At 42.9% G+C, this 25,666-nt stretch overlaps 1 protein-coding gene across 1 annotated transcript in view; it reads right to left on the minus strand.

Moving 5' to 3' along the window:
* col7a1l (collagen type VII alpha 1-like) overlaps positions 1-25,666 on the minus strand; it is a 353,167-nt gene that overhangs the window by 309,923 nt on the left and 17,578 nt on the right. The window contains exons 7-15 of the mRNA XM_068059665.1: positions 24,509-24,638; positions 24,103-24,219; positions 20,789-20,944; positions 18,326-18,442; positions 16,313-16,459; positions 13,271-13,390; positions 10,981-11,139; positions 7,307-7,426; positions 1,806-1,955 (exon numbers count right to left, since the gene is read on the minus strand). Of these exons, the coding sequence (XP_067915766.1) occupies positions 1,806-1,955; positions 7,307-7,426; positions 10,981-11,139; positions 13,271-13,390; positions 16,313-16,459; positions 18,326-18,442; positions 20,789-20,944; positions 24,103-24,219; positions 24,509-24,638 (1,216 nt within the window). The remainder of the gene's footprint in view (positions 1-1,805; positions 1,956-7,306; positions 7,427-10,980; positions 11,140-13,270; positions 13,391-16,312; positions 16,460-18,325; positions 18,443-20,788; positions 20,945-24,102; positions 24,220-24,508; positions 24,639-25,666) is intronic.

A 25,666-nucleotide genomic window follows, 5' to 3' on the forward strand; every position in this document is an offset into this window, starting at 1 on the left:
ATTACTGGGCGGCCTCCTCAGGTGGCAAAATGCCCGTCCACTGCTGGTAATATACAAGTGGGGATGGGTGGGAGGAGGCCCTTAAATGGCAATTAAGTGGCTCAATTGGCCTGGGACGGGTGGGCCGTCTGCCATCTCCCCCGCCGCTGGTAAAATAGCAGCAGGGACAGGTAGAAGACGGGAACAGCACCCGCACCACCCCCTGCTTCCCATTCACCCCACCTCCCAGCCCGCTCCTGGGGGTGGGGGGCATAAAATTCCGGGCAAGGAATTTAGGAATTTGTTTGCACAGAAAGTAATGCAGAATGTGGAATTCACTGTCACTTGGGGTGGTTGAAGCAGAGAACATTAATGGGGAGTGGGTAATGCATTCTTGAGGGAGAGGGGAGCAGAAGAATACAGGGGTAGGTGGGACAAGGTTATAAGAGTGGGAGAAGGGTTGTGTGGAGTATAAACACTAGTGCAGACCAGTTAATTAGAACGGCCTATGGCCGTGCTGTAGATTCTATGTGATAAGGCACTGTGTGAATGCAAGTTTGTTATTTCTTTCTCTGAATTTAAAAAAAAGAAAGGAAGAGCTTGCATTTACATAGCACCCTTCAGGGACACATGATGTCCCGGAATGTTTTACAGCCAATGAAATACTTTTGAAGTGTAGCCATTGTTCCAATGCAGGGCAAGTATCTTCTCTTATTCCTTCCAAATTCCAAATACTTTGTCCTATATGCTTTTCCTCCTCCTTACATGCTCACCACATTGTAATTAAAACTCATCACAATGACTCTGATTTATATTATCTCAGCCAATTTGTTGAACTCAAGACTCTTCACACCATCTCCAGCTCAAATTCATCCCTTCTCAAGAGTTCACAACTGTAGAACACAATGTCTCTCTCAGTCTTTCTTTCCTTCTACAATCCATAGGCTTTTAAAACTTAAATAGCATTAACTAACCATTACAATTTGATTTATCAAGTCTTCTCTCTTGCTACATTCACCCTTCGTGAAAAGCTTCTCAGCTGTTCAACCAATAATAAAATGTAGTCACATGGATAGGAACAGGAGGAGGCCATTCAGCCCCTCAAGGCTGCTCTGCCATTCAATTAGATCATGGCTGATCTGTACCTCAAATACTTTCACCCACCTTTGCTCCATATCCCTTGATACCCTTAACAGAAATCTATTGATCTCAGTCTTGAAAACTCTAATTGTCTCTCAGCATCCACAGCCTTTTGGGGAAGGGAGTTCCAGATTTCCACTACTCTAGGAGATTAAGCGTTTCTTGATTTTGTTCCTAAATGGCCTAGCTCTAATTTTACAATTACGTCCCCTCATTCTTGATTCCCTCAGCAGAGGAAATTGTTTCTCCGTATCTACCCTGTTGAATCCTTTTAACATTTTAAATACTCCAATGAAACTACCCCTCAGTCATCTATAGAGTCATTGAGTCATAGAGAGATACAGCACTGAAACAGGCCCTTCGGTCCACCGAGTCTGTGCCGACCAACAACCACCCATTTATTCTACTCCTACATTAATCCTATATTCCCTACCACATCCCCACCATTCTCCTACCACCTACCTACACTAGGGGCAATTTACAATGGCCAATTTACCTATCAACCTGCAAGTCTTTGGCTCTAGTCAAGGGAATGCAAGGCAATTTTATGTATTCTGTCTGTGTAATTTAACCCTCTAAACCCCAATATCATTCTGGTGACGCCTTCATGAAACAGTAAGCTTTCTTTCTACTATGATTATAAACAAAGGTTTTGCCGCTGCCCCTCTGGCCATCTCACTAGTTACCTGTCATCTGAGAAAGGGACACAGCAGGCCCCTCAGAGTTTCCATACACAGCATTGATGCTAATTGTGTAGCGAGTTCCAGAGTTCAGGTTTCCAACATGGTAAGACAGTGTGCTGCGATCCACATATTCATCCTGAGGACTACCTCTGCCTAAGAAGGACAAAACATTGAAATGTAAGGGCTTTAGAAAAGATTTATTCAGGCTAATCATATATATTACAGCCATGTCAATGCTTTGATTACATAGAATTAAATAGCGTATACAGCACAGAAACAGGCCATTCGGTTCAACACGTCCATGCGGTGTTTTGTTCCACACAAGCCTCCTCCCACTCTTCTTCATCTAACCCCATCAACATATCCTTCTATTCCTTTCTCCCTATCTAGCTTCTCCTTAAATGGATCTATGCTACTCACCTCAACTACTCCTTGTGTAGCAAATTCCATTTTCTAACCACCCTTTGGGTAACGAGATTTCTCCTGAATTCCCTAGTATTAGTGAGCATCTTATGTTTATGGCCCCTCTCTCCCCCTCAAGTGAAAATATCTTCTCTAAGACTACCATATCAAAACTTTTCATGATTTTAAAGACCTCTATCACAGGGTTGTCCAACATATGGCCCATGGGCCAAGATCTTGCCCGACAAACGTTTCCAGCCGGCCCGCGGATGTAAACTGTTCCCGGGGCTATCCGTCATCCTCACTGTGACTGGAGATGAGAATTTTCCCTTTGTCTTCTTCTTACAGAATGGCCTTTTTAAAAACATCACACTGTCAGTTTCACAGCTGACAGCTGCTGACATCGGGAACAGCCGTTTCCCAACAGACTTGGGATTTTCCAGCAGGTTCTGAATTTTTTTCTAAAAGCCCGCCAGACAGACAGAAAGAGGTTGGGGGTGGGGCAGAGAGAGAGAGAGAGAGGTACAAACAGACAGGGGGACAGAGAGAGAAGGGAGGGTCAGAGAGAGGGAAAAGGGAACAGAGAGAGGGGGGACAGAGAGACAGGAGGGACAGAGACAGAGAGAAAGAAAGGGGGGCAGAAAGACGGAGGGGGGACAGAAAGAGAAGGGGGAAAGAGAGAGAGAGGGCAGAGAGACAGGGGGTACAGAGAGAGAGAAAGGGGAACATGGGGGTTGGACAAAGAGAGAGGAGGGACAGAGAGAGAGAGGGGTACAGAGATAGAGACAGAGAGTGGGGGTACAGAGAGAGAGAAAGGGGGAGAGAGGGAGAGAGGAGGGAACAGAGAGAGAGTGGGAACACTGAGCAGGGAACACTGGAGACATGGGGGCAGAGAGAGAGTGGAGAGGGAAGACGGGGGGAGAAGAAGACAGAGAGGGGGGAGAGGGAGACAGAGAGACAGACAGATAGGGGGAGAGAGAGAGAGAGGTGGGCGGGAGGGGAGAGAGTCAAAGAGTCATTTACTTACGGCACAGAAGAAAACCATTCTGTCCATCATGACCATGTCAGCTCTCCTTGGAGCTATGCAGTCAGTCCCACTCCCTGGCTCAATTCCCGTAGCCCTGCAAGTCTAATTCTCTCAGATGGCCATCCAACTTCCTCTTGACGTCATTGATCGTCTCCACTTCCACCACCCTTATGGACAGCGAGCTCCGGGTCATTACCACCCGCTGCGTAAAGAAGTGCCTCCTCATGTTCCCCCTACATCTTTTGCACAAAACTTTCAATCTGTGTCCCCAAGTCCTGGAGGGGAAATGGGAAGGAAGAGAGAACGAGACACACACACACACACACACACAGTGAGTGGGGGGAGAGGGGGCAGAGAGATCAAGGTCTCTTCTGAAAGGTGCATATCTATCCAGAATACTTTGCGTCGCTACATCAAGTGTGTGGGCAGAGATTGACTATTTATTAAAGCAAAAACAATGCCAGGTATGTCATTAAATCAATTTTCAATATAGTGACAAGAAAGTAAGTCAATAAATTAGTCTTCTCATTTAAAGCTTCTTCAAAAAATGCATATTTGTTGTTGTTTTTATTAGTAAGATAAATTTTTAATACCTTTATCTTTTGAAATTTGCTCACTGGCCCCCCTGAGCCAAGCAAAAATCGTAATGCGGCCCTCTACCCAAAAAGGTTGGACACTCCTGCTCTATCAGGTCACCTGCCAGTCTTCTCTTTTCCGGAGAAAAGAGCCCCAGCCTGTTCAATCTTTCCTGACAGGTATAACATCTCAGTTCTGGTATAATTTGATAAGATCATGGCTAATCTGATTATGGTCTCAACTCTACTTTCCTGTCTGCCCCCCACCCCCCCCCCCCCCCACCATAGTCCTTGACGCCCTTGTCTATCAAATCTATCTAACTCAGTCTTGAATAAATTCAATGACCCAGCCTCCACTGCATTCTGGGGAAGAGAATTCCACAGACTAATGACCCTCTGAGAGAAAAAATTGCTCCTCATTTCCTTCTTTAAATTTTTAAACTGTGTCCCCTAGTTCTAGTCTCCCCCACAAGAGGAAACATCTTCCCAGTATCCACCCTATCAAGTCCCCTTGATGACTGAGGCAGGAATATGCACAGTTACAATACCTAAGTTTCTCTATAAATATAAGATAATCACTAATGAATCCATCAGGAATTCAGAAGAGTGGTTTGAATGTGGAACATGCTACAACAGGGAGTAGTTGAGCTGAATAATATAGAAGCACTTAAGAAGAAGCTGGATAAGCATATGAGGCAGAAAAACAACAGAAGGATATGTTGATGGGGTAAGATGAAGAGGTGAGGGAGGAGACTCAGGTGGAGCATAAACATCAGCATAAACAGCTGGAGCAAGTGGCCCATTTCTGTGCTATAAATTCGATGTAATTCTATCTATCACTATGCCTGTAAAATGCCTGTAACAAATTCAGCAGCATCTTGATTTTACACCAGCCTTGCAGCCACCAGAAACTGAGTTACAACATTCCCACACTCATGTTGAAAAGGCCCTTAAATCAAGGAGAGAAAGAGGAGATTTTAATCCAGTTAGTCTGGACTGGATTTGAACCCAGGTCCCAGGGGTGGCAAGACAGTACTAACCCACTTAACAAGGTAGGCTGGCAACATCTCGTGTCAGAGGATAGTTTCTGCAACAATTCAATATTAATATGTGGTGTCTAATGTGATATGTTCTTAATATAGTTAGACATAGTATTTTTGAGTTTGAGTTTTGAATTAGCTGGTGTAGCTTTTGTTTTGTTTAACATATAGACAAACTGTTAGAAGCTATTTATCAGAACAATTGTCAGTTTGGCTCTGATAGAATGATGGCCTCTGACTCAAGATCCAAGCTCTGCTCTGGGACTCGAGCACATAATCTAGTGCCACACTGTCAGATAAGCCTTCCTTCTATGTGTTGTTGACCTGAGGGCCCTTATTTCTCTTCCAGCAGTTCAGGAGAAGTTGAAGAGCTGGAAGTAGATCTCCCTGATCTGGCAGCATATTTGGACAGAGAAACAGTGTTAGTGATTCAGTTGATGTTTTGATGAAAGGTCATTGACCTGAAACGTTAACTCTGCTTCTTTCCCCACAGAAATTGCCTGCTGGGCATTTCCAGCACTTTCTGTTTTTCTTTCAGATTTTCATTATTCGCAGTATTTTGCTTTTGTAGATCTCCCTGGTGTCCTGGCCAGCATTTGTCCCTCAACCAACACCAGTGGAAACAGATTAACTGCTCTCTTCGCCTCGCTATTGTTTGTGGGATCTTGATGTGTACAAAATGGATGCTGGGGTTGTGTACATACAAGTCACATGACTGTTACAATGCTCATGACTGGCTGGGAGCACTGGGAGGGAGCACACATGGTATATCAGACATAGAAAACTGGCGGACAGGAAAAGATTAGCCGGTCCATTGAGTCTGTCCCACACTCATGGTGGTTGGAGCATCTTGACCAGATATTTTCAACCTCCAATCCGCAGCCATGCAATCTCCCGGCAGAGGCGTAAAACCCACTGTGATTAGAAGTGGAAGCTCTGGCTGATTTTCCTCTCCCCTTTCCCAGGTGCTTTGAGGCTAACCACTGGCTCAGGTTCGATTAGGTGACTCAGCATGGGACAGGGATGGAACCTGGGATGATCTGTACAGCAAGGGCTTAATTCCACACATGGAAAAGTCAAGAAAATATAGTGATGTACACCACTTCTTTTCCTGTATCCTCACTGTGTTGAAATCAAAACTCATCGTATTCTCTCCAACCCTCTAATTCATTTTTCCACAACAACCACTGACGTGTGGATCTCCTTACTCCAACATAGTCTTTCCTGTCTTTTCTAATCAATAGGCTTTTTAAACTCAAATCTGCTGTCACCAAACTGATTGACACCATTTTCTTTCCTACTCTACTGGACCAAAACAGAGAAAAACCCGGAGCTAATACTGGAAAGAATACTCTGGTTTCTGTTGGCTGAGTAGGCCTAAGGGCCTGCATTGTACAATTCAACTCCAGCTGTCTGGCTGTCTGCCATCAGCCTCTATAACACATGGGTAATTTACTAATTACTCAACGAGACATAAATTAATCATGGTCAGTCAGCTGAGATTTCGAAAATGTAGGTTGTGCTTGACCAACCTAGGAATACAGTTAACAGGGATAGGTCAATCAGCCCCTCAAGCCTGTTCCACCATTCAATTAGATCATGGCTGATCAGTATTTTAACTACATGTGTCGGGTTTGGGTCGGGTCAGGTCTGTATTCTACATCCAGTGTTCGGGCTCAGGTCGGGCTGGACTGCACTGTTTTGTTTCGTACTGTTTTTGTTTTAATCTACTATTTTTTTCTGCTTCAATAATATGTTTGCTATTTTCAGGTCGGGTCGGGCATTTAAAAAAATTAAAGGGTTAGGGTTGGCTGTTGTCGGGTTGGGCCCGAGTCGGGTTTTTATTTTGTACCCGAGCAGGGCTTTAGTTCGGGTTGTGTCAGAAAACAATTCTTTCCATGAAGGGTAATGAGAATCTGGAACTCTCTTCCCCGAAAAAGCTGTTGGGGCTGGGGGTCAATTGAAAATGTCAAAACTGAGAATAACGGACTTTGGCTAAGCAAGGTGTTAAGGGATATGGAACCAACATGGGTTTGATCAGGTTCAGGTTGGGTAGTCAGGCTTTAACCTGAACGCCAAGCTCTAATTTTAGGGTTATGCCCCTTTGTTCTGGATTCTCCCATCGGAGGAAATAGTTTCTTGCTATCTAACCTATCAACTCCTTTAATCAGCTTAAACACTTGAATTAGATCACCCTTTAATCTTCCATAATCAAAGATTACAAATAGAATAAACTTATAGAATCCTTTGAAAAAGCACCAAAGAGGATAGATAAAAGAAAGAAATGAATGTAGTTAATAAGAATTTTTTAAAAAACAAGTTAGATAAGGTACCACAAAAGAAGTCCTATGGTTCAGCAACAATAATAATTGCTTACAGTTACAAATAAAAATCAGACAAACACCAGCAAAAGGTGTCCCTTAGCTGCAAAATTTAGATGGAAGATTTCTCTCTATTTACCTGTTATTGGACTCCATGTTATCTTGTACTCTGTTGCTCCAACAGTAGCACCCCAGACCACCGACACTGAGGTAGTGGTGTATGTGGTTACTCTGAAGTTTGATACATAGCCAAGTGGAGCTGCAATACAGAATAGGCCATTGGTTAATTCATTCAATTTCCAAAATGTTCTCCCATTTTCTTCCCCCCCCCCCCACCTCCCTCAAAGGGCAACGCCTCTTATTGGGGTATAGTTGCACAGACCTTGTTGCCTTTCCCAAATGGTCATTCCTTATATGCGAGTCTAAACAGCCTGTGTCAAGAGGCTACTTCACCTTAGGGGGGAGATCACAGTGAAGCTGCATCCTGTCGTCATCCAATGTTCCCACACACTCCTTTTCAGCACAGTCCTGGGTCGTGATCAGGAATGGAAACTCTATGGGATAGAAGTTCTAACAAGGGTTCTTCCAATCACCCAGTGTAACATTGGTGGAAGATTGGTGGAAACTGCTGGGGGAAAGGTGTAAACAACAGTGTGCCATTTTTCCAAGGTTCCCACCAATATTCCCCATTAGAGTTACAATAGAAGATTGGAAGAATTCCAACAGAAATTCCAGCCATTTCTATAGTCCTATGGTGCTGAGGTTAACTGTCGAACCGCCCCCACCCCGCCCCCACCACCCGCCTCTCCCCCCAACTTGTAATCCAGCTACGATTAGATAACTCAGCACAGAACAAAGGTTAAATGTGGGATCTTTCTGGGCTGCACATCTTAACACTAAAGCCAGCGCATTCATCACATGAGCCACTGGGGTTACTTTCACTTTACTTTGCATAAGAACAGGCAGGAAATACCTGATCCAATCCAGCCTCATTGTATAAATGTGTGTTGTGACCAAAACATACAGTTGTCAACACCCTCCTCCTTTAACACCAGTTGTGTAATTTTCCATTCCCTGTTAAATTAAGAGTCTGTCCACATTCACCATACTAGGTAATAGTCTATTCTATAAGTTAATGAGCGTGAAGCGGTCTCTTTTTAGGTTACATTTGGGTCACAGTTTCCTTATCTTATGACAATGTTTGCTGGTTCCTTTCTCCTGATATTAGATATCCAGCTGACAGCTACATTTAGTTACTTTTAACTTCTGATGTACATCAAGACATGAATGAAACTGTGACAGTGGACAGGTGTCAGTAGATTTGACAAAGAGGACAGATCATGATAGTAAGGTTTTGTAGCATCTGTGCCTCACATGATTACAACAACCGAATGATGCACCAACCACCATCATCTTGAATATATTCATACAGCCAGTGCTATCCCAGACCTCGTTGTAAGATCTTACAACTCTGAATGTCTCCATGTCTGATCAAGATGCTAACAATTCAACATTCATCTGTGTCTCTGGTTAACAATGTAATAGCTCCACTATCCTTTATGTCTCTGATTCAGATCCTAATAGCTTCCCCTGCTATCCCTATGTTTAGATTCTAACAACTTGTAATGTTTCTTGTGCCTTTGTGAAGAACCCTTACAGTTTATGGTAACAACCCTGTGCCACTCTCCTAGGTTGTCCACAAAGTGTGTTCATCATTGGGTTTGTCTCCAGGGTACTTCAATCTCTTCCAACATACTGAAGATTAATTGTGTACCTCCAGCTCCCTTCAACGTATTGAAGATAAACTGTGTATCTCAATCTCTCTCCAAGTTACTGATGATTGGCCAACTATCTCAACCTCTTTCTGAGGCACTAACAGATGAAATATCCACTTGTATCCAGCTCCAACGTTCTGACAGATTGCACTGACCATGTTTGCACGTATCTCTAAGATCAAAGGAAAGCCTGAAGCAAAATTAAGTAATTCGGCCCATCAAACTCATCCTTCTACAGCCCATGTATAATATGTTCAAACATGGACTACCCCATACATTAACTCTTCTTAGGAAAGCTTCAACAGTATTGCTCTGTCCTCCCCATTCCCAACATCAATAAAACAAAGTTCCAGAATATGTTGTATGGTAAGAAGTAGGAATTGTATCATTGATCCTCAACACAACAAGCACAGGTCTCAGCTATCGTATAGTGGAGAAGTGAGGATTGGGAGCTTCTACAAAGGGAGGCAAGGAAATCAGCCTGGATGTCATATGCAGGCCGAACACAAAGCCCAGTGGCCAAATTCAGAGTGATATTGGGGAGGCCTGGTTGAAGGTCATCTAGAATCATAGAATCAGAGAATCATAAAATGGTTACAGCACCAAAGGAGGCCATTTGGCCCATCATGTTCATGCCAGCTCTCTGCATGAGCAACTCATCTAATCCCACTCCCCTGCCTTTTCCCTGTGGCCCTACAAATTTCTTCTCCACAGATAATTATCCAATTTCCTTTTAAAAACCTCCGCCACACTCTCAGGCAGTGCATTTCAGATCCTAACTACTTGCTGCCTAATAATGTTATTCCTCATGTCGTCATTGCTTCATTTGCCAATTACCTTAAAATCGGTGTCCTCTGGTTCTTGACCCTTCCGCCAACGAGAACAGTTTTTCCCCATCTACTCTGTCTAAACCCCTCATGATTTTGAACATCTCTATCAAATTTCCTCTTAATCTTCTCTTCTCCAAGGAGAATAGCCTTAGATCTTCTAATCTATCCATGTAACTGAAGTTCCTCATCCCTGGACCCATTCTCATACATCTTTTCTGCACCCTCTCTAATGCCTTCACATCCTTCCTGTAATGCCCAGAAGTGGACACAATACTCCAGTTGAAGCCGAACCAATGTTTTATACAGGTTTATCATAACTTCCTAGCTTTCGTACTCTGTGCCCCTATTTATAAAGCCAGGATCCTGTACACTTTATTAATCACTTTCTCAACCTGCCCTGCCACCTTCAATGATTTGTGCACATATACCCCCAGGTTCCTCTGCTCCTACACCCCCTTTAGAATTGTACATGCCTTCACATCCATATGGCCCATGAAAATCAATAGGGAGAGGAAGAAAATAATATAAAGGCAAGAATGAATGCAAAGATACCTCTTTACAATTGAACACACCTGCATGCCAAATAAAGTTTCATTTCTCAACAACACTTTCCCATAAAGCCCATGATTAAACACCATCTTTTCAGAGGTTGGGCAGTCTCAACAGAGTGAGCAAGGGCCCACAGTACAAAACAGCTCCTAATTTGGTTATCTCATTCAAAAGAGATCAGGCTATGGGCAAAGAGCAGGAAAGTGGGACCAATTGCATAACTCTTTCAAAAGAGCCAGCACGGGCATAATGGATCGAATAGCCTCCTCCCATGCTGTACTATGATTCTAGGAGGTTGATTGGTGTGGGAAATAAGTAATGGCATTCTGATGTTTCCAAGGCTGGAACTTTGTTACAGAAGAGTAGATGGAGCGAACATCCTGAAAGGTCATAGACCTGAAACGCTAACTCTGCTTTTTTCTCTACCGATGCTGCCTGACCTGCTGAGTATTTCCAGCATTTTCTGTTTTTACTTCTACACTGGCTGTTGTCTACCTGACCTGGAAGTAATCGATGACTGTAATTGGGAAGTGTTCCATTTTCCAGCATTAACATCCATAGTCTTTATGAACATAATGTTTTTGGAGGCACCCGACAGGATCTCCCCGTTCCCTGTTAACCTGTAAAGCAGTAAGACAATGTCATCTGATGTCACTCACATGTTTTCACAGTTGCTGTCATCCCAGGGCCAACAACAGAACCAAAGACCACATAAAGAGATAAGACGTATTCTGTGTTGGAAATCAGATACTTGAGTTGAAATGATGTCGTGCTGCTGTTTAGCGCTACTTGCCGGGGTCGGTCTCTCCCAGGGAACTCTGGTAATAAAGGAAAAGTAACGTTAAAGCAGCCCCTCCCCTAAATGAACTGTGCTGTAAAAGGAAGCAATGGAAACCTTTGGGCTCAGCAGAGTTTTTATTTTATTTGCTCCTAGAATGTGGCCAATGTTGGGAAGGCTTCATTTATTGCCCATCCGTAGTTGCCCTGGGAAGGTAGTGGTGATAGCCTTCACCTTGGACCACTGCAGACCTTGTGCCGTTTTTTAACAACTGAGCAATGTGCTCAGAGTTAATTGTGTAGTGCGGACATGAATCACATGCAGGATAAACTGGGTGGGGGTGGGAGATTCCTGACCTGAAGGATTTAATGAACTAGCTCAGCTTTTATCACAATTCAGTAGCTTTTGCAGTCTTTTTTCTTGTACTATTTGACAATGTATTGAATTCAATTCCACTAGCTGCCACAGTGGACTTTGCAAATCCAGTACTATAATCACTGCACTATCATACCCACTTAAGTGGCAATGTGCCATAGAACAGGGTGGCACAGTGGCGTAGTGGTTAGCACTGCAGCCTCACAGCTCCAGGCACCCGGGTTCGATTCTGGGTACTGCCTGTGTGGAGTTTGCAAGTTCTCCCTGTGTCTGCGTGGGTTTTCTCCGGGTGCTCCGGTTTCCTCCCACAAGCCAAAAGACTTGCAAGTTGGTAGGTAAATTGGCCTTCATAAATTGTCACTAATATAGGTAGGTGGTAGGGAAATATAGCGTCAGGTGGGGGATGTTTGGTAGGAATGTGGGATTAGTGTAGGATTAGTATAACTGGGTGGTTGATGGTCGGCACAGACTCGGTGGGCCGAAGGGCCTGTTTCAGTGCTGTATCTCTAATCTAAAAAAAATCTAATCTAATCAGAACAGAGCAGTGAGACGCAGCTTCCATTCTCCCCTAAGTTTAGTTTAGTGATACAGCACTAAATCAGCACGTGTTTCAGTGCTGTATCACTAAACTAAAACTAAACTTTGTTTCAGATTCCCAGCATTTCAGATTCCCAGCATCCGCAGTATTTTGCTTTTATAAAACTAAACTAAGTTCCCCATCTCAGTCGTGTCACAATGGGAGGGTACTGGAGAGAACAATCCAAAGGACAAAGTTCTAACTGACTGGAGCAGCCAGTCCACCAATTCCCCCTCCCCAGCATTGTAAAGAACGAAATAACTTGTTCAATGTGTAACTATAACATTATTTTAATGTACCATGAGCATACTTAACACTTAAAATCTCTGCAGTGATTCTCTGTTGGGCAATCAAGGAAACCCCTACAGAAACAACATAAACAGTTAAAAACTGTCTCTTACACTTTTTTTGGGGGGGTGGGGGGGGGGTGGTGGGTGGTGTTCCCCATGATTTGCATCCCCAAAGCTGCAGCAGGAGATCAGGAGAACCTTGATATATAAGAATTATCATAAGGGGTCAATTCTCTGTAACTTCCAGGTAGATCTTCTCAAGCAGGTTTTACCATGAATGGGTTATCTATCACAGTGAGTTTCTTGAACTGCACAGGAAGGCACAGTTCAGAAACCAGGCATCTCATTGTGGGGTGGCGCTAACGGGAATTGCATAGAATATATAGCACAGAAACAGGCCATTCGGCCCTACCGGTCTGTGCCGGTGCTTATACTCCACACAAGTATCCTCCTTATTCCATCTACCCCATCTCAGCCTTTCAGTACACATTTCTATTCCTTTTTCTCTCATGCACTCATCTAGTTTCTTTATAAAAGCACCTAAGCTATTTACCTAAACCTCTGCCCATGGTAGCAATTTCCACTCTTTGAATAAAGAAATTTCCCTAATGGATTTATTACTAACTATATTGTATTTACAGTCCCTAGTTTTGAATTCTCCTAAAAGTGGAAACATTCTCTTCATATTTACCTTGTCCAACCCATTCATAATTTTAAAGGCTTGTATCAAGTCAGGTGCTCGCCTGATCAGTACCTAGGAAAAGGCATCTGTCCTACCCAGGAGTGTATGGCATTAGGTAGGGAACTATTGAGAGGACACAAATAAGGAAAGTGTGGTGCATCTCTACAAGAATTAAAACAAAACAAAAAACTTGTCATGCACAAATCAAGCCAACAACACTTTTAATTCACAACAACATAGCCAGTACCTGGTGTGGGGCCCCATGCCAATCTATACCCTGTAGCACCAGGGACAGAATTCCATGTGATGACAGCACTGTTTGTAGTGATGGATGATGCCCGCAGGGTGTGGACAGAACTTGTTGTCACTGAAAGAATACGGAAGCCAATAAGCCATCAGAGAATTTATAAAAAAGAAAGTAAATGAATGTGTAGTCCTTTCTTATTCATTTGTAAATATGTTGTATGGGAAACCAGCAACAGCAATATGCATTTATATAGTGCCTATAACATAGAAAAACATCCCTAGGTATTTCACAGAGGCATAATTCTGAAATAAATGCACACTAAGCCAAAAGGGAAAATACTAGTTGGGAGGGAGGGGGGTGGGGGGGTGGTGGGGGTGGTGGGCATTGACCAAAAGTTTAGTCAAAGCCATGGATTTTAAGGAGAGTCTCAAAAGAGGAACGGGAGGCGGTGCAGCTTAAACATGGAGTTTCAGAGCGTGGGCTTAGGCGACTGAAGGAATGTCTGCCAATGGTAGAATAAGGGAAGGGTGGGATGGGGAAGTGAGGTGATGCACAAAAGATCAGAGTTGGAGGAATACAGAGTTCAGGTGGGGGCCATTGTAGGGCTGGAGGAGATTACAGAGATATGGAGGGGTTTGGGATTCAAACACAAGGAGGAACTGGCGATCAGAAGCCAATGTAGGTCACAAATAGAGGGGTGATAGGTGAGTGGGACCTTCTCCCCTTGTCCTCAAAACATTGTCTCCTTGCTGTAGTATAGTTCCATAGGAACTGGTCACCCTCCAGTGCCATGTCAAGGCTATCATTATAATTCTTTGAACTTTGACAGTGAACGCTGTTTGCCTATTGGACCTTGGGGAGCATCAAAGCCAAGCCTAAATTTGTCTTCATCTGGCACACACACAAACTTCCAACAGGTATCACTGGATAGTGATCAGGTCACTTTTCTCCACTCCTACCCAGCGGCGGGGATGGAACATGCTCATAACCACTCGAGTGCAGATCAACTAACTCAGCAAGCAGCAGGCATAGAACCTGGGATCTTTCTGGTCTGTGTGTCTCAGCTAGTCGCTGAATAAGATCAAAGAGCCATTGCGAGGTTGAGATCATATTACAGATCTCATCATTTTCATTTATACAGGCTCAAGGATGAAGGTCCATCATGAATTGTTCTTAAAAAATATATTTCGATCACCAAGGTGGCTTTGTGGCTGGGACCTTTACACTACAGAGTCCTGATCTTAGGAAAGGCAAGAAAACTATAAGGGATGTGTCATTGTTCCTACTGAGCAGTTTGAAAGAGCAGGCAATTGAGGAATTGAGTCCAGGAAAGAAGTCTGGTCCTTGATCCAATAAGCATTGATATGAAAAACTTGCAAATGTGCTAGCATAAGATTGTGAAATGCACTTGGGGAAACATTTTGCAGTGGGCTCTTTGCCCAGTGCAACAACAACTTGCACTTATATAGTAGCTTTAATACAGTAAAACATTCCAATATACTTCACAGGAGTGATTATGAAAACAAAACCTGATACTGAGCCACATAAGGAGATATTAGGATAGGTAAAAAGAGGTAGATTTTACGGAGCACCTTAAAGGAGGAGAGAGATATAGAGAGGTTTAGGGAGGGAATTCCAGAGCTTAGAGCCTAGGCAACTGAATGGTGGAGCAATTAAAATTAGAAATGTGGAAGATGCTAGAATTGGAGGAGCATAGGGATCTCAGAGAGTTGTAGAGCTGGAGCAGATTACTGTTATCATGCAGGTCCCCACCTGCCAAGAATGAGGCACATTAATTTTGCCACATGGACATTAAACTTCAAATTGTTGCTGGGAAGAAGAGAAGGCCTGTTACAAGGAATGGCCAGGCCCCTGGCTGGAAAGACATTTTTTCACATCAGCAGACATTGGAACAAAGGAGCTATCCCCTGCTCCCATATAATATACAGAACAGACCCGGGTCAAACCAGTCAGTCATGTGACCACTCTGCTGGCCAACTTGGGGAGGTTTAAATTGTAGAGACTGTGTTTGAACTGGCAGAAGGCTCTTTGCTCCTGGACTGAAAAAGACCTCCACCCCTCCTGTCTGCTCCCATCTCTTTCCCAAGGAACTGAAACCCACTGAAGACACATGAACCCCAAGAGTGAAAAGTCTTCCACAGTGAACAAGGTTTAAGAAGAATACTGGGCCCCAACGAAAAGCAAGATCAACCTAAAAAAGGACTCTACAGTGAGCTTGAAGAACCGTAACAAAATCTTCAGATATTGTCTCCAACCTTTCCACTTTAATTTTCTTCTACTCTTTTCTGTCTCTATTTGCATATGCGTATCGTGTATGCATGCTAGCATGGGATGTGGCGTGTATCCATAGACATCAACCGAATTAGAGTTTAAGTTTAATAAAATTTCACTTTTCTTCTTTAAATCTAAGAAAGTCTGTTTGTGCTCATTTCTTTGCCTTATAATTGGAAAGCGGTGAACAAGGATTCACCAAGGGGGAGCTCAAAGCACTGTGTGTTTAAAATTAAACCCTGTTACAGTAAGACCAAGTGAAGGCTGAGAGGGACCCCGAGATACCTTTCTCACCTGGTCGTAACACAGTCATAGGAAGGGGTAAGGCAGGGCCATGGAGTGATTGAAAACAAGGATGAGAATTCTTAAGTCGTTGCTATAATGAGTTCTTTTTATGTTGTCTGATGCAACATAAATGAGATGCATGGAGTCCAGTTGGTTGAAGATCTCAAACAGGTTTATTACTGCTAAACTATATTACAATACAGAGCTAACTATTCACAAGACTTGCCTCTAGGATGTTACCATTACAGAGTGCCTCAGGCTTGTAGTCACATGACTGCATCCTGGCATGTAGCTCATTGCATACTAAGATCTTAAAGGAACATCACTCATAAAGACAATCATACAACAGTTGTATTGCTGAAACTGAGAGCCAATTGTAGGCCAGCGAGCACAGGGGTAAGCACAGTGCACACAACTAAAATTGGATTGTGCGGAGACAGAAAATATCAATCCAAAAAAACTTACATGTCTTAACCTCCCCAGAGACCACTGGGCCTTCTACATCACCAAAGATGGGGTTGACAGTAACAGTGTATTCAGTACCAGCCCGCAGACCCCGGATCATATAGAACTGGTAGGCATCGCCCAAATTCACATTCTGCAAGTCTCCATCTGTTGATAAGAAAATAGAATGACAGTGATTATCAAATTAATTCTCAATCATCAAGGATCATTTTGAAGACTTTGCACAGAATTTATTTTCCTTCACTGTGCCACTAAGCATTATTATCTGCACAAAGTGCGTCCCTAAAACAATCTATCGGCTTCATTAACAAAAAAAGTGACTTTATTTATTTTGTCCTTTTCCTTCTCTCCTAAATATTACATTCCACAGCCAAGAGAAAAGTTTGAGAGACTGCACTGTCCAAAGTAATTGCAGAATTTTCCTACAGACCAAAATGAATAGAAGGATAGTGTGAGTAGATTTCTTACTGTTGTTGCTGTTGCACATAAGGTTGTTAGTCTTTCTACAAATACTTCCATGTGATTTGGGCCTGCATGGCTTTATATTGACTAATAACTGTATTTTTCTTATGTTCTACAGTACTACATTAAATGACAAGCAATTATTACAACCTGGTTTCCCTGTAGACTCAAGATGTTCAGGCTTGACCTCCTTGGGCTGCCTTTGAGATTATGGACTTCCAATGGTCCCAAGAGGTCTAACTTCTGGTGGGAGTATGCCCTATCTTTATACTATTTGACTGCTTTTTCTGCATGTACACATCTCTGGCCTTATCTCCTAGTTGTTAATTATCCCACCAAGCTGATGCCATGTTAACAACTATGCTTTACATAGTGTCATAATTTCCTCGACCTCCACCTCTGTCTTATAGGCTGTAATTATTCACTGGGAATATATAGGGTCTTCTGTCTACATCCAGGCCTCCTTAAGGTCTTGCAGGCCTCCATAATTCTGACTACCTTAGCAATCTTTCGATGCAATTGGTTTCCATGGTATGTTCGTTCCTAGGTAACCACATTATCCCTTATCCGGGTGCCTGAGTCTCATGGCTTAGCCCATTGTTAACAGAGCATCCCCACCCCCTTCCTAAATGCCTGAAGCTATCCGAGACCAGATACTTGACCATGCTATGTTTAAACCATAGTCTTAAAGTATTCTAACCGACAGGATACTCTTTGAAGAGATAAGGGTAGTCAGTGCAAACTGAAAGGTTATACTATTGGAGGGCTTTAGCCAACAGAACATATACTGGGAATGCTTAAGAATCTGAATAAGTCAATGTAATGTATGACTGCTTTCTGATCCTTTTTTATGGAACAAACTGTCTGGTAATTCCAAGTGACACAGATAGCCTTCTAGAAATGGAATGACTTCAATGGAAATAAAAATGACGGGAGGCAATAAATGCGCTACCAATTCGCCATTACCTGTTTTACACTATTGCACAAAAATTAAATCCGCTCCTGATATCTGTTAGTCCCACTTTCCCATGAGGTGCCACTTCCAGCCAAGAGAAGATTAACTAAAATGACCACACTTCTAAGAAACACACAAGCTCTACACCCAACAATTAAAACATTAAACAGATGGCATTGTCTCGATGTCTAACCTGTACAGAATATTTCTTGAAACAGCTCCCTGGCCTGTCTCAAGTTGTTGCAAATTGAACCATCCTCAGAAGCGCAGGACTCCTTCCTGCACTGAAGATCCTGGATTGGCTTGAAGGTAAGGAGATCTCACATGGCAGGTCTCCATTGTGGAACGAAACTTGATGTTTATAAATTAAATGCCAAACAATATTTATGCAAAGAATATACTTTTATAGGGACAGTGGGGCACTTTAACACAAAAATTATCCCGGCTGAGATCAGCTAACTGACAATTCACTAAAGACTAAACCTGGGATCTTAGGGGCTTGTATGGTTCAGTTCCACACTGGATGTACACTCACCTGCCTAGAGTATAATATTATAATACTTATAACCTAGAATTCACATTTAAAGGAACAGTACCAGAAGATCCCCATGTAAGTCTGTAGCCTGTTGCCCCTTTAACTGGAAGCCACGTAGCCTGTATGGTATCTGTCGTTGCATTCGCCAAGATTAGTTTCTGCACTGCAATGAGTTTCACTGTCAAGAAAATTTAATAAAAATGTTGTTTTAGACTTAAACTGCTATCCTCATACAAACATGCAAACAACTTTCTGTAAACCATCCTTCCTCAGCATAGTGACTGTGCTCCATTTATTTCCAACCACTAACAAAGTATGTCCCACTTGCCTGTTGCAGAAATGTATTATAGAGAACCTATTCATTATTATTGTGCAACGAGGATTGTCTGGCATTTGGGTTCGTTCAAATAAGGTCAGCAGTGACTGTTGGTTCTGAGTCAGAAGGTTGTGGGTTTAAGTCCCACTCCAGAGAATTGAACACATAATCTATGTTAACACTTCAGTGTAGTACTGGGAAAAGTTCTACACTGCCAGAGGAGCTGTTTTTAGATGTTACATTACCCATTCAGGTGGGCATAAAAATTCCCATAACACTATTCAAAGAGCAGGGGAATTCTCCCTGATGATATCCTGGCTAACATTTATATCTCATTATCATCACTAACACAGATTATCTGATTATCACATTGCTGTTTGTGGAAATTGGTTGCCGTTTTTCCTACATTACAACAGTAACTTCAAAAGTACTTAATTAGGTGTAAAGTGCTTTGGGGTGTAATGAAAGGTGCTATATCATTGCAAATTTCTTTCTTTTTATTCAGGTTAAAATTACAGGTTCCTCACTCTTCAGCCTTGTGTAGATGAAAGGTTCTAGTAGGCCAGCAGTTCTAGAAGTAGAGACTTGGGTCGGAATTAACGATGAGGCAGTGGTCCTGCTCACCGGCTGGAAAGCCAGGGGTGAGCCCACCACCATCAGGCCTGCAAGCCACGCTGCTATTTTGTGTGGCTCAGGCTCTTAATTGACTGCAGTCGGTACATCTGCAGGAAGGCAGGAAGTCCCGCCTCCAATCAAAGCTCTTCATTCCCAGCAGCGCCCCTGGGAGCGGTGGCCACTGCAGGGCCTACACCCAGCAAGAAGAGGATGATGGATGTCAGCGTCCAAAAAGTTAAGTGGGGGTTGGGCCTCACCAGGGACAAGAAACAAGGCCCCAGCAAAGAGGGGGGGGTCGGACTGTAGTACAGGGGGTTTATTTTGGAGGGGGGGGGGGCCTGTGATGCTGGGGAAGGGGCCCTCCATGGGGCATAGGGTGCTCAATCAGGAGGGCCCACCACACAGGCTACAAGGAGGCCGGCAGGCATCACTGAGCAGCCTGAGCATGTGCCAAAGTGCCTGTCCGCCGCTGGTAAATTAACAGCAGCAGCAGGAAGAGGCCCTTAAGTAGCAATTATTTGGTCAGTTAAGGGCCCCAATTGGCTTCAGGGCAGGAGGGCCACCTGCCACATCATCCTCCACTGGTACAATAGCAGCGAGGGCGGGTAGGTGACGGACACGACACCACCCCACCATCCCACCCGATTTTACACCTCTGCCTCCTAGCCCTTTCCTCGGGTGGAGTGGGGGCATTAAATGCTGACCTTGGAGTTGAAACTGTGACACAGGTAATGAATGAACAAAGATGTTTGTATAAAATTATATTTCATATCATAATTTTGGGTATTCCGGGTAGGGTAGGGGCAAGGGATGATCTGGAGGCAGTTAGATGTTGCGATGGACAGCGTATGTTTCTGTAGAAAGTTGAGTGAAATGGGCCAAATATTTACCCCCTCATCGGTATTTCTCTTTGAAAAAGATTTCCTTCCTTACACAAAGCTCTCCAGATCAGTGCAGAAACAGAATTTATGCTGTGCTGATTAATTCCTTCAGAAAGGAGATTTGGACAAATATTTGACAGGGAGATGAATTGGATTTTACGGGCACAGAAATTATCCAATGTTTAATGGAATATACCAGGTTCTGTGATGATGGAGCTGGCCAGCTGTGATTAATGGAATTAGTGGTGTCAAAGATATAGTAGAGAAGTTGATCAACTATTGTTGAAGAGTTTGGGAGACCACAGGATGTTAAATAAAATGCTTTTGTTACAATATCAGAAGAACTAATTTAAAGTGTGATGTGGAAGGAAGATAATCCAAGTGCAAATATCCAAACAATGCAGAACTAATTAGCATTACTTCTGACCCCTACCCTATCTGACTTGGAAGCTCTTAATACTTTAGATTGGCAGTGATATGAAAGAAATGAATTACTATTTAAATCTCTCTAAACTAAACACCAAATGTAGTGCATGGCATTTAGATGTGACATTAAGAGCTATGTTTATATTATTCAACAAATGGTGCGTCCGATCTGGCTAATTTTGGACTGCTATAAGTTTAATTATGACAGTGCTGCACTCAGTACAGAACACAATGCATTTGCATATCGGTGCTCTGATATGCAGTAAATGTTTACGATTCACTTTACATGTTCTGCCGGCGGTGGACACAGGATCACTGGGGCCCTCAGGATACACGGCGTAGATGCTGATGGTGTAGTCCTTGTCTTCCTGCAGATTGTCTATGAGGTGAAACGAGACATCGCCTTTGACATTCTGTTCATAGGCCAGCCCAGGTCTGTTGGCTGAAGGACAAAGTGGTTTTAATGCTGGGAAGCTGCTGCGAGAGTTCCATTTTCACTTCACATCTCACCTCACTTCAAGGATCGCTGTCGCCCTGGTGAAACGACTTGAATTCCATTTTGTTAATAGAAGCTCATTGATTGACCTAATTGCATTTGCCACTTAAAAGTTTTACACTTTATTGAAAATACTGTGAAAATTTAGAAGTTCCCTGGCTCTCCTAATCCACAGTTGGTAAATCAGCAGGCTGATGTGGTATTCATTTGACTGTATAAGGTAGACCCTGAGCTTAATCTCTATCTGTACTGCCTTCAATTGGGGGCATTGGTGGGGATGTTACAAATAGCTTCAGTGCTGCTGGACTGAGGAGGTGAACGGTTGAGCAGTGTGTGTGTGCACCAGCGTATGCATATACACACGTATGTTAGCTTGTGCATGTATGCCAGCACAGGGATGAGGCTCAGCTATAATGGCCCCCACCCTCAAGTTGCCTACTGATACTCATAATTTGGAGAACCAGGTAGCTCAGTTGGCTAGATAGCTAGCATGTGGTTAAGAGCAATGTCAACAATGCAGGTTCAATTCCTGCTCTGGTCTGAGGTAGGCATATATATCAATGATTTGGATGTGGGGACCAAACATAGTATTTCCAAGTTCACAAATGACACAAAAGTAGGTGGGAATGTGTGTTGTGAGGAAGATGCAAAGTGGCTTTAAGGGGGTTTGGATGGGCAAGAATGTGGCAGATAGAGTATAATGTGGAAAAATGGGAGGTTATCCATTTTGGTAGGAGAAATAGATGTGCAGAGTATTTCTTAAATGGTAAGAGATTAGAAAGTGTAGATATACAAAGGGACCTGGGTGTCCCTGTTGATAAGTTACTGAAAGCTAACATGCAGGTGCAGCAAGCAATTAGAAAGGCTAATGGTATGTTAGTCTTTATCACAAGAGGATTTTAGTACAGGAGTAGTGACGTCTTGCTTCAATTGTATAGAACCTTGGTTAGACCGCACCTGGAGTGCTGTGTGCAGTTTTGGTCCCTTACCTTAGGAAGGATATTATTGCCATAGAGGGAGTGCAATGAAGGTTCACCAGACTTGTTCCCGGGATGGCGGGACTGTCCTATGAAGAGAGATTCGGGAAACTGGGCCTGTATTCTCTAGAGTTTTGAAGAATGTGAGGTGATCTCATTGAAACCTACAAAGTACTTAAAGGGATAGACAGGGTAGATGCAGCTAAGATGTTTCCCCTGGTTGGGGAGTCTAAAACCAGGGTACACAATTCCAAAATGAGGGGGAAGCCACTTAGGACAGAGATGAGGAGAAATTTCTTTACTCAGAGGGTTGTGAATCTTTGGAATTCTCTACCCCAGAGGGCTGTTCATGGCTGAACTGATTACTCCACATTACCACCTACCCCTATAACCTTTCAGATCCTTGCTTATCAAGAGTCTATTTCCCTCTGCCTTAAATATATTCAAAGACTCGGTTTCCGCCACCTTTGGAGGAAGAGAATTCCAAAGACTCACGACCCTCTGAGAGAAAAACAATTCTCCTCATCTCTGTCTTAAATGGGCGACCCCTCATTTTTAAACAGTGATCCCTGGTTCTAGATTCTTCCACAAGGGGAAACATCCTTTTCACATCCGCCCTATCAAGACCCCTCAGGATCTTATATGTTTCAATCAAGTCGCCTCTTACTCTTCTAAATTCCAGCGGATACAAGCCTAGCCTGTCCAATCTTTCCTCATAGGATAGCCCACCCATTCCAGTTATCAGTCTAGTAAACCTTCTCTGAACTGTTTCCATTGCATTTACATCCTTCCTTAAATAAGGAAACCAATACTGTACACAGTACTCCAGATGTGATCTCACCAATGCCCTGTATAGCTGAAGCATAACCTCCCTACTTTTGTATTCAATTCCCCTCGCAATAAACGATAACCTTCTATTAGCTAATTACTTGCTGTACCTGCATACTAACCTTTTGCGATTCATGCACTAGGAATTCATGCATTCATCTAAGTCATTTATGTAAATTGTAAAAAGTTGAGGCCCCAGCATAGATCCCTGTGGCACACGACTCCTTACATCTTGCCAACCAGAAAATGGCCCCTTTATGCTTACTCTCTGTTTCCTGTTAGCTAACCAATCTTCTATCCATTCCAATATGTTACCCCCTGCACCATGAGCTTTTTTTTTTGCAATAACCTTTGATATGGCACCTTATCAAATGCCTTCTGGAAATCTAAGTACAATACATCCACCAGTTCCCCTTCATCCACAGCATATGTAACTCCCTCAAAAAACTCCAATAAATTAGTTAAACATGATTTCCCTTTCACAAAGCCATGCTGACTCTGCCTGATTGCCTTCAATTTTTTGAAGTGCCCTGCTATAACATCTTTAAAGCAGAGATTGACAGATTTCTAAATACCAATGACATAAAGGGAAAAAGGCATTGAAGTGGATGATCAACCATGACCGTATTGAATGGCGGAGCAGGCTCGATGGACTGAATGGCCTACAACTGCTCTTATGTTCCTATGCATCAGGAAACCACCTCATATACCCTCATCCCTAGTCATGCTTATCTCTCCTGGGTGGAGAAGAAGAGCAGAGGACCTGTCCTTAGGCAGACCACCACCACTCACTATTTAGACTGACCCATTATGATTTCCCACTTGGAGCATAGCTTTGATGGGCAGCCAATGGAACAACACTGCAGTGGCATTTTCAAAGCTGGCTATTTCTGGCAGATTGCTGAACAGAGTATGCCCAAAATCTCTCTCAAGCCACAATGCCGTTGGAAGACATAGATTTGCCATCCAAACCATTTTTAATAAAACAATGACAATTAACATCAGTCACCTTCAATAACTTTTTCTTTTGCTCCATCCAGTTCTAATTACTTTTAGACAATGGATTACTGCTCTGAACCTAGTTAGCAAGTTAGATCGGCAGAATGGAAGGAAAGTGTAGATTTTTAATAATGGATTCTGATGGTGCCTCCATTTCTCAATAAAATGCCACCATCTGTACTTCTTTTGCAAATTGCAGCTAAAAGACTAACTTGATCATCCATTTTTATTTTTCTATTGCTTTTGTAGAACCTGGCCTTTGCCCTCAGAGTTAAGATACAGTTCTTTCCTAAATCTTACTTCTCGGTATGTAGATCTTGTAACCCACCAAGGGCCCTAGAGGAAGAGTCCAGGCCACCTTCAGACTAAATAATCCTTGTTCTATCACTCGGAAATTAGTCACATGAGGCAGGGCACCTGCAACATATCAAAAAGAAAAGAAAGTGTCAATATGTAACTGTACAGAGATTATAACTCCATCGTCAGCTGTTACTCTACCATGATGTTATTTCATTGTCCAAGTTACTCTACACATCTTACGCTGTTGTCTATTGTTACTCTACAGTGCTTCCTCATTTCACTCCTAAATGGCTTGGCTCGAATTTTATAATGATGTCCTGTTGTACTGCATTCCCACAATAGAGGAAATCGTTTCTTTTTATCTACTCGATCCAAATCTTTCATCATTTCAGACATTTTTTCTTACTTGTTTTTCCACTGGCAGTCGTGAAGTCCCCAATCTCATCAGCATACACAGCAACCACAGTGAAGGAATACTCTGTGCTGGGCTTTAGGTTTGTCACAAGTATTGCATGCTCATCACCATCTATAACAATCTGTCATCAAAAACAGAGAAGAAAGCTCAGTGTATATTTTATATACAGAACATTCTTGTCAAAAAAACTTTGTGGTGTTTATTATTTTAGGCAAAGGGATCAAGGCTCACACCAGCAAGGTTGAAAGGAGTAAGACCGAAGCTTTGGTACATCAGGAAGAAGAGGTTAGGCAACACCAAACTTAGATTATTAAATTCAGCGGATTAGAGGAATAGTCTGGGATCTTGGGAAAGAATGAACAAATGATGAGGTGAATTTTAATTACAGAGTGAGATAACACTGAGGAAGAAAATCTTTAACAATGGCATGGTTCGAGAGCAAGATGCCATGGTCTGAAAGTAGGATGGCAAAGTGCCAGAGTACATAATATAAGAACATGAGAAACAGGAGCAGGAGTAGGACATACAGACTCCTCGAGCCTGCGCCAACATTTAATAAGATCATGATTGATCCTTGATCTCAACTCCACTTTGCTGCCCAATCTCCATATCCCTTGATTCCCTTAGATCCAAAAATCTACCAATCTCAGACTTGAAGATGCTCAATTACTGAGCATCCACAGCCCTCTGGGATACAGAATTCCAAAGGTTCACAACTCTGAGTGAAGAAATTTCTCCTCATCTCAGTCCAAAATGGCTGTCACCTTATTCTGAAATTATGTCCCCTGATTCTAGACTCTCTAGCCAGAGGAACCAGTCTGTTAACATCTACCCTGTCAAGTCCTCTTAGAATTTTATATGCTTCAATGAAATCACCTCTCATTCTTCTAAGTTGCAGAGCAGAGGCCCATTCTAACGTTTTCCTCAAAGGACAACCCTGTCATCCAGGAATCAATCTAGTGAACCTCTGCTGCATCCCTCCTAAGGCAAGTGTTTCATTACTGCATTAGGTGCAGAGACCAAAACTGTGCACAGTATTCCAGGTGTGGTCTCAGCAGAGCCCTGTACAATTGCAGCAAGACCTTCTTACTCTTTTACTCCAACCACCTTGTAATGAGGAACAACATACCATTTGCTTTCTGAATTACT

This window comes from Heterodontus francisci, chromosome 27 (genome assembly GCF_036365525.1).
Source record: "Heterodontus francisci isolate sHetFra1 chromosome 27, sHetFra1.hap1, whole genome shotgun sequence".
Taxonomy (NCBI): domain Eukaryota; kingdom Metazoa; phylum Chordata; class Chondrichthyes; order Heterodontiformes; family Heterodontidae; genus Heterodontus; species Heterodontus francisci.